The 9,887-nt window shown below is 36.8% G+C and overlaps 1 protein-coding gene across 1 annotated transcript; it reads right to left on the minus strand.

Moving 5' to 3' along the window:
- Nucleotides 1-1,516: 1,516 nt before the first annotated feature.
- On the minus strand, nucleotides 1,517-4,924 carry LOC126584003 (probable polyol transporter 4). Its single transcript, XM_050248572.1, has 2 exons — nucleotides 4,273-4,924; nucleotides 1,517-3,230 (listed from the first exon to the last, which is right to left on the minus strand). Exons 1-2 carry the CDS (start codon nucleotides 4,508-4,510, stop codon nucleotides 1,867-1,869), a joined length of 1,602 nt encoding a protein of 533 aa, XP_050104529.1. The 5' UTR covers nucleotides 4,511-4,924; the 3' UTR covers nucleotides 1,517-1,866.
- Between the last annotated feature and the right edge of the window lie 4,963 nt (nucleotides 4,925-9,887).

A 9,887-nucleotide genomic window follows, 5' to 3' on the forward strand; every position in this document is an offset into this window, starting at 1 on the left:
GTGGGATTGGACTGGACTGGACTAAAACTCAGAACAATACCGTGTTTGTTACGCAGCAGGACAACCTTTAGTGGGACTAGCTGGGACTTGCCTCGACAAAGGACTTCGCTAGACCGTCTTAGCGAGTCTCATCGAAAGGCATCGGATTGCTAAGACCTTCACTGCTTCACTCCATCGGCTTCTCTTCGTCCACTTCTTTCCCTTGCTCTGCTTCGTCTGCTTCTCTCTCCCTTGCTCATCTATCTACTTCTCTCTTTCCCAAATCTGAAACCCAGCCCACCCACTGCCTAAATCTCAACACCAAAATTAAAAAAAAAAAATTCAAAACCAAAACAACAACAATCCCCATATAAAAATTCTTCCTTATTCCCAATAATTCCCAGAAAATTCCCAAAAAAAAAAATTTATTTTCCTAGAAAATTCCTGAGAAATGGATAGAGAAAGGGAGAGAGTAGCTTTGGTACAAAGAAAAATGGAGAGGCAGAGGAGAGAGTAGCTTTAGGGACGATTTTGTAGGAAAAATCGCTTTGAAGGATATTGTTTTGCAAGAAAAAATGAGTGTTGGGGAACGACACTAACGAGGAAGAAAAGAATGAACTCCCGGGGAGAGGAGAGTGTTCCAAACACAAACACAAAGAAAAAGTTTGAATAAAAAATAAAATATTATTGAGTTAATAATAAAATGTGTATTTAATGATATAAAATTATAGTTGTTAACTATTCTTTTTTTTTAGTCCGGCATTCTACCAAACGCTTCACTAAATCAGTCCATCTTAGTCTAGTCTAAGCTAATCCAGCTTAGTTCCTAAAGCTAGTACAGTCTGATTTAGTCCAGTGCAACAAACGCACCCTAAATCTAGTCGATAAGTCTTCCAATAAAGTTGCGTCGTCGGTACAAACAGACAAACATCAGTACTGATTTAGTCATATAAATACAAAGCTCTGTGCAACATGAAAAGGACTTTCAACCCACAACACTCTATGCGAAACTTTCTTAACACTTTGAGAATACATTAACTGCTCTAACATTCGTCAGCACATATTCAGTTTGGATACATATTTATGTTAACAACCGACGACACATTCCATTTAGTTAAACATCATTGGAGCCGTAGAATTAGTCGGATCTTTGACCTTTTGTTGAACAAGGTCAATTGATTAGCTTTCTTGACGAAGCAAGATGTTACCCAAGTTACTTTGTGTTCGGCACATTGTACATTGAAAGCTGGATCATTATTAAACTTCATGTCTTTAGGTTAGCAGAATTAGGCCGAGAGTGTTCCTTCCTTGGCCAAAATTACTCAATGTAAAAGTCAGCAACGTGTTTCATCGCCACACCACCACATCCATCTCACTTGCCCGACCGAGCTCAATAATGAGCTAGTTGGCACGCCAGCATCAACAAACCATAGAAGAACGTATAGTTACCCAGCCTGTGCGTCACGTAGGTTTTGTAATTTGCTTTAGGGTCAACAAGGATGTTCGTAATTCAGAAGCACTAAAAACATATAAAATATTTGTGCTAAACTTTCAAATGTTAATATTTTTCATTGATGTAAAATTGCATACAAAGATAAGTAAGAACAGTGAATACTACCGTGAACGAATTTGATTCCGAAAAGTCTAATAGTTGTAAACCGCAATACAATTCAAACATGTAATGTGCCTCCCTCTGGTAGCTATCTTATTTGGTTGCAGAGAACTATTTATACAAGCTCGAGGTTCTCTTTCGAAATTCACATCCTGCAACTTCATACTCACAACAGTTCCATCAGGGGTGTGAACGCTGTACCCTTTTTAAAACCGGTTGAAGGATGGTAAGACGTGGAAGATATATCTGTTCATCGAATGAGCTTTCCCGATCAATCATCCTTTCTGCACAAGGTGCTCGACATCTCCTAGTTCCACTTGACCTCCTTTCCGATCAATATCAGTTTGAAAAAGCAACTCAATCTGTTCCAATGACTTTCCTTTGGTTTCTGGAACAAAGGTGTAGACGAATGCAACAGAAAGAGCAGAAACTGCAGAAAAGATAAAGAAAGTTCCACCAAATGAAATTGCATTGGAAACTGAGAGAAAAGACATGGCAACTAGGCCACTGCACACCCTATTACCCACTGCTCCAAGTGCTGCTGCTTGTGCACGCAACCTTAGAGGGAATATTTCGGATGTCAAAACCCAGCAAACAGGTCCAATTCCAACAGAGAAGAAAGCTACATTTCCGCAAACTGATAGAATTGCCATCACAACACCAAACTGTCCTTTCCCAAGAACAGATAGAGTAAATGCTAAACTGAACAAACAAATCGTCATTCCAATCGTGCTTATATAGAGCAAGGGCTTTCTTCCGAGCTTGTCTATAAGGAGAATAGCGACCATTATGAAAACAGTCTTTGTAACACCCACTGCAACAGTTGCAGCAAGTACATTTTGTTTATCTTTAACTCCTGCTTCTTGGAAGATTTCAGGGCTGTAATACACAGTCGCATCTATTCCTGTTATCTGTTGAAAACATTGAATTCCAAAACCTGTGATAAGCATCCAACGAAGTGAAGGAGATGGACTCATTAGTTCACTCGTCACACTTTTCTCCTCATACTTCCCCGCACTGGAATTGTCAGCGGCTGCTAGTATTTCATTCAGTCTGTCCTCCACCTCACTTTCATTCTCATTTGTTTTCATCAACACTGATCTTGCCTCATCAACACGGTTCTGAAGGACCAACCACCTTGGAGACTCGGGGATTACGAAAAGTGCAAAACCAGTGAAAATTGACGGCGTAATTCCTACTGCAAGCATTATCCTCCAGTTTATATGTGCTGGGAGACCAGAAAATGCATAGTTTGAGACGTAGCCGAGTAAAATTCCCAGATTTATAAATATTTCGGGGAATGAGGTGAGTGAGCCTCTGTCAATAGTGGGTGATATCTCAGCAATATAAACAGGGGCAACCATGCCACCGAAGCCAATTCCAATGCCCGCCAACAGTCTTCCGACCATCAATATTTCAAATGAAGGTGCAAGGGTCATTGTAGCTGCACCTGCTTGAAAGACAACAGCAGCCAAGGCCATGGTCCACTTCCTACCAATGATATCTGATGTTTTACCACCACCTAAACTACCAAAAAGCGAAACAATGCTCAAAATCCCAACAAGAACTTCTTCTTGTACCTCGGTTATCTTTAAATCTTCCTGAATGAATATGATAGCTCCACTCATGACACCAACATCTGCCGATTCAAAAAAATATATATATATTCAATCACATATCTTCAGAGTCACCTTGTTCAAACACTTTAAAAAATGGGGTACGTTGAGAACAGGCATGACCATCATCTCCTTTGTTTATTAATGTGTTGCAAGAAGGAGTTAGCTGCAAACAGTATCAGTTTATGCAGCCAGAGATCCTTCTTGCATAGATATACCCTTTTTTCTTCTAAAATCATTCGGAACTAAAAATAAAATAGCTCCTTGATGTTTTACTTGCAATATATTACTCATCTCCAAGAACAATAAAATGGAAATTGTATATTCATTTTGCTACTTGGACTTTGCCTCGTCTCTCAATTCAGTACCTAAATTTTAATCCATCCCCATTTAGTCTGTAAATCAATTTGTTGTGCTTAATAAGTACCAGATCAAATTTCATCGAATAATAAACAGACATTTGTTACTTGTAGATTGTAATATTTTCCCACATAAATAATGAGGAGATGTACACAAAATTGCCAATAAGACGTGAAAATTTTTCCAACAAAGTTTTAATGCTGTACTTATTACTATTAGACCAAAAAAAAATTAATTTAGGGACTAAATTTGGACAAATTATAGTCGAGCACGAAGAATGAAAAAACCCCAGAAAAATATCGAATCGTTCTGCTGTCATGTATGATAAGTTTTGGAGTTATTCATAAAATGGAACAGAAGATTCTTAAAGCAATTAAGGACAACAGTTGACCAAATAAAGCAGATGATAACAGAACATACATGCCAACTAATAATGTCTGTCGACAGCAGCAGCTTCCTATAACAATAACAAACAGAACTCACCCCCTCTCAATCTCAAGACATGTTCGAATTCCCCTCCCCGTAGTTTAGATTAAGTAATTAGAATATCACTCGTATAGAAAAACACAGAGCAGACATTATCCTACACACGAACAGATGTACATACACAAATACATGATTACGTACAAACGTAAACACATTTTTATAAATACATCTATATAGATACACATCCATACGTAAAAGTTAAAGCAAGCAGTTATTTACCATAGCCAAGAAGAACATGGTTGAGAGAAGCAAAAATGGCGCAAGCGAGGACATATTTCCTGGTTTGTTTGCTCCGAATTTGTTGAAGATGGTGGCGAGAAGCAGCATCCTCGTGTTCCTCTGTGAGCTCGACCTCGGACTCAGAATCCATCCTCTTGTACTTGTTCTTGGTCCCCAATGGAATCCCAGACAAACCCATTTCTCCATTTCCAATTTCTGGAACACCCACCAACCCCATCTCGATTTTCTTTCTGAATCTCTCTGTTCGTTTCCAATCATAAAACTGGACGAACAGAGCACAACACCCAGATGTTGGTTTTATGGGGGGTTTGGTTTGGTTTTTGTTTGACTGCCCAATACTTTGAATCTATTGGAGGAGAACCATGGGTTTTGCTTGAGTTTTAGATCCGAAACAATAATTAATTAAAAAAAAAGGCAGAGAAATAATTAAAAAAATACAAATTGAGATGCAGGCAAAGGTGGGACCTTTCTTTCTGCAATGCAAGAAAGAAAACCCACTTGTGATAGTTTTACATGTGCGACCGGTTTAACGTCACAGGACCTCGAACTCTTACTTGCTTAGGCTCAATCGGCGCTTTCTATGTGACAGCTGTGGAGATTGTCTGTATTTTTGTGTTCTAAATTGTTAAAGAAGATGATGATAATTACATATTTTTACCCTTCGCTTTCTTTTTAATTTTCGGTAATCGAATCGATTAAATTAAAAAAACTTAATGGAAAGAATTGTGTGAAAAGTTTGAAGGGACTTGTAAATAGCACTATGCCACTGCCCATTACTAGATTTTCGTTGGTTCACATAAATACAACTCATAGGAAGCAAATTTACAACCACTTAATCATATATTATTAGATCAGATGATCATCAAGCATATGAAATAAATTTGTTTGATATGTTTAATTAATTTGGTATTAATATTTCCCTTCTTACGAGAAAGAATAGTTATGTGCTTATCATGTAAGATTGTATTGAAATAAAAATTGCGTCCTAAGACCGTGCTAAGGTTGTGAAAAAGACTAATGAGAGGAGAAAAGGTTGTGGGAGAGGAGACAAATGGAAAATTAGTCAAAAGTAAGTTGGAAATTTTGATTTTATTTTTTTCTGAGCAATTTCTTTGTGACACATTTACAAGACAAGCACCACAATAACCGACAAGACAATATTCATGCAAAGAAAAGAAAGGCCAACGAAATATTCGTAGTTTGCACTCATTATAATGTGCGTTAGTGGCATGCACCTCTATTCGGTAAAGATTCAAAGTGTTTTTCATTATTCATAATACAAAATATTTAACTCCGTCGACGGTATAAATTTTGTCGGTGATTTATTTAACAATCTATCATTTGACAAAAATAAAAATAAAAACAAGTTAAATTTTAATTAAGAAATTACTAAAATTGGAATAATACAAAACCAAATAAAAAATCGAGAATATTGATTTACACAAACACCATATTAGCATGTTGCTCGAAAAGGTCAGAATTCAGATGATTTACACAATCAAAGCTAGCTAATATTAACTATTACTAGTTGAAGAAGATTTTCGTTAACTAGAAGAGAAAGGACCCCCGATCAAATACACAACTTGTCATTCTATATTATTTCCAATTCATATCCTAGCATGATGTAGCCCAATCTAAATTATTTATTGGGTAATTCTCACTTTATTATATTCAAGAATTGTGAATTTTCACTTTGCTACTCTTAGTTTTTTTATTTTTGTCTCACTTTCATACCTAGAATTAAGATTTACTCCCAAAATCATATTTTTCTTTTTTAAAAGGGGAGAGGAAGGTGAAGGAGCCCGTCCGAGGTTCAGAGCCCAAATTTCTTTTTGTATAACTATTAAATTATTCGTTAAACGACAACGTGGCAGGCCTGTGGGCTACCAAAAAATTTAAAATCATAAATAAATAAATAAAAGTTTGGCAATAAAAAAATAACCTAAAATTTGAAAAATCTTTGCATGCACTTTTCGAATATCATTATAATCCCACCCTCTTCCTCCTCTGTCTCTTTTGGGGAGTGGCCACAACATCTATTCTCGGAGCTAAAGCCGCTAATATCTCCACCATTCAAATCTCAACACCTTATTTATGGGCATACTTGGCCCCACCAAGCACCCACCGAGCCAAAACCTATTCGAGTCGACTACAACCAAGTCGTTGTCACTCTGATTCTCGAATTCTACCGTCAATTCAAATCTCCATTTATAATCAATTCATATATGCTTTAGATTCGTACCTAAGACTCGGCTACACAATGTTCAAGCCAAACGACAGTGTTTTCGAAGACACAACAGAGATGAACTACACGAACATGTTCGATGCACAAATGGATGCGGGGGAGAAGAGTATCCATTGGGATAAAGATAGAGGTGGTTGCGCTGGTGTAGATTTGAAGTGGGTCGGTTTGGTGTGGGGTGGGAGAGAGTTCGATGGTGATGGGTGTTAGAAATATGCCCATAAAGCCACTCATTTGATGTAATATCTTTTGGAATACTTATGTTAAACTCTTATTTAGTTTCATGGAAGGGCAATGTTTGTTGTTAATCACTACTGAGTGAATAATGTGTTTAATTAATAATAGAATTCAATGAATGTAATTAACTTAAGACACAAGTGATCTAAGAATGTTACATTAACGAGAACTTTATGTTATGTTCATTCCCAAAACATTCCTAGCCATAGGATTTTAAATTGGGCATTGACAATCTGCTAAGGCTAGTATGTGTTATGTCAACTCAATTTGAAGTATGACTTGTCTCCAGGCATTAGTGGTAGATAGACAAACACATAGGTGCTCAAAAGGTTGTTGAGCACACTGAACAACAATCAAGAAAAAGTTCTCACATACATCTTATGTAAGAACTCGCAAGTTGCAATAATGCAAAGTAATCTTTTGGCTTGAGACACCACATGTCACGCCCCGAACCCGGGGTCAGTAATAAAAACTCGAACCCGAATCCGAAACGTGATCAAATCAAGAATCTTTACAACCTACAGTAAATAGATGAATGAAAATTCTATTCTCATATCTAATCTGATCTCATCATGCCTACCCTCTTGAATGTCTAGTTCGTAAACCTGCACAACAATAGAAAGATGAGCTTCACAGTAAATTGACAATATTAAATTAAGTGTCATGAAATCATATAGCCAAATATCAAATCATTATTGATAACAATGCATGAACGTAATGTAACCTCTTCGACTACCCCCGTTAATTTATATAATAAAACACGCGGACCTGCACATCTCATACCATGCATTTTACCACTGCAGTGGTGGTTCCAATGTTCTATTATAGAAACTAACCCCCATACGATATCCCAAGTTCATAAACCCTTTTGCTAGTCATCTTATCTAATTCATTGATCTCCAGCCCAAATCACCCACATCGACAATTTATCCTGCCGATATCTTATTCTAATGTGCACATCGGGCTCACCTAGAACTGGTTTCACAATGAATATATTCTACACTAAATATCCTTTCCAACTACCCTCATTTTCCGAATTCCAATCTCAACACTGAAATTCCAACAACATCTCACAACATGAGTGAGGCACAAATAATGTCATTTCACCTTTCACATGTATTAGAGTATATTCTCAACGAATAGCATTATAGCAATAATTCAATAACCAATAACAAGTAAACACTTAACTGAAGCAATTAGCCAATTAATATCCAATCACATTAATCAACCAAAAAGATCAAGAATATTATAACTCTTCACAAAATTTAATAAAATCAATTTCCGTAAATTTCTGCCTTATTTCCCTTACCTAGATTCCAAAGCTAAAACAAAGATCCACGTCATGTACTTAAGCAAGTTGCTTGATCACTCCTAAATCATCATGTATTTCTTCCATCCTATTTCTTTTCTAATCTCTCTCCAGATAAACAAATATATATATATATATATATATATATATATATATATATATATATATATATATATATATATATTAAGTGAACGAGCTCCCAAGCATTATGCATGCTAGCCCATGTTGGAAAACAAATGGAGTTGATCTCCTATTTATAGGAATATAGGTCGGCTACAAATCGTAATGGCCAAGTAAAAAAATACAATAAAGTATACAAAGAGGATTGGTTCATTTGATTGGCAAGCAGGAGGTGTCAATCCACATATGAAAGATTAACATGTAGAGGCTAGGTGTTGAATTTATGGGAACAATATTGGTGACACTTCCACCAAGCATATCAAGCTTCTGAGATGGCAAGCCTAATCACTAGTCCTTACTCTTTGCAAAGGAAATGAAAGCATGCATGGCTTAACCAAAAGGTTCACAAATAATTAGGTAAGTAACAAATATAACATTAAAATGGCTAAAAAGGCTCTAGGTCAAAATAGATTGCTAACAATAACATTAATACAAAGCCTAAAAATATGGGATCTCACACCACAGTTCCTTGTGGATACGTCTTTGATCATTTGACAATGCAACAAAGTACATGCCTCATCTCGGGCATTTTCCTAGCATTGTTGGGGTCAATTTATTCATAGAGACATGTGCTATATCACCCGACCTAAAGGCCAATATATAAATCTCCAATCAACCCGAAGGCCCCTACATCACCCGACTCGAAGGCCAATATAATATCTTCAACATCACCCGACCCGAAAGCCAATATAAGTATCATTGCTCGAAGGGAAAAACAATGACCACTAGATACACACAAAACATTGAACATACTCTTTCCAAACATAAGTACATATATCTCAAAATCATCTTCATAGAATATAATCATCCATCATATATATATAGCGAAGTGTGAAGAAAACTTGTTCATAAATAGTATGTAGTCATCCATCATATATACTACAAAGAACATAAGTTCGATAAAATATGGTATTCCAAAATATTCTCAATATAGCATGATAATCATAAAGTGTAAATCTAATCTACTAATAAAATGTAACTATTAAATCATGCTTTTCATGTATGCATTTCTGCTATTACAACATACATTTTAGAAGGGGTCCACTCACAAATACTTCGCTCCCGAAGAGCCACACAAACTAGTGAAGACGGAATCACCACAAATAATTGCCCCTAAGCACATAAATGGTCTAATTAATAAAACTCTATCATAATGATTGAATTTGGGAAAAACAAGCGTAGGATGTCGAATTACCTTGAGAAGGGTCTCGGGTAAATTTCGAAAAAGTCAACAAAAAGTCAACATGGGAATATTCCAGAGAATATTCCATTGGGTCTAAAATGGCCACGTGTTTTGGGGCGGTTCTTTGGGCCAAAGGCCTGTGGTTATAAGGATTTTGGGGCTGGGCCTTAAAGGGTTTAACGGGGCCCTAGAGGCCTAATTTATAAAAGGGTTTTGGGTTAGGCATAAAAGGGGTTTTGGGTTCAAGTGTTTTGGGCTTGTAGCCCAGTTTGGAATTAGGTTGGGTTCAAAGCCCAACAAATTGGGGCTGGCCAAACCTGACGGAAATGGAAGACAGAGCTTCCCGAACTCCGTCCACCGCCGTTGCTAAACCCCAAGATTTGATCTAGGTACCAAATTAAAGATAAAGACGAGAGAAGGAGATGGGTACCAGAGATCTGTCG

Source organism: Malus sylvestris, chromosome 9 (assembly GCF_916048215.2).
Source record: "Malus sylvestris chromosome 9, drMalSylv7.2, whole genome shotgun sequence".
NCBI lineage: Eukaryota > Viridiplantae > Streptophyta > Magnoliopsida > Rosales > Rosaceae > Malus > Malus sylvestris.

Coding starts and splice junctions, on each gene's coding strand:
- LOC126584003 (XM_050248572.1), bottom strand. CDS start 4,510: ATGGGGTTGGTGGGTGTTCCAGAAATTGGAAATGGAGAAATGGGTTTG. Junction 3,231..4,272: donor CCATGTTCTTCTTGGCTATG/GTAAATAACTGC, acceptor TTGAATCGGCAG/ATGTTGGTGTCATGAGTGGA.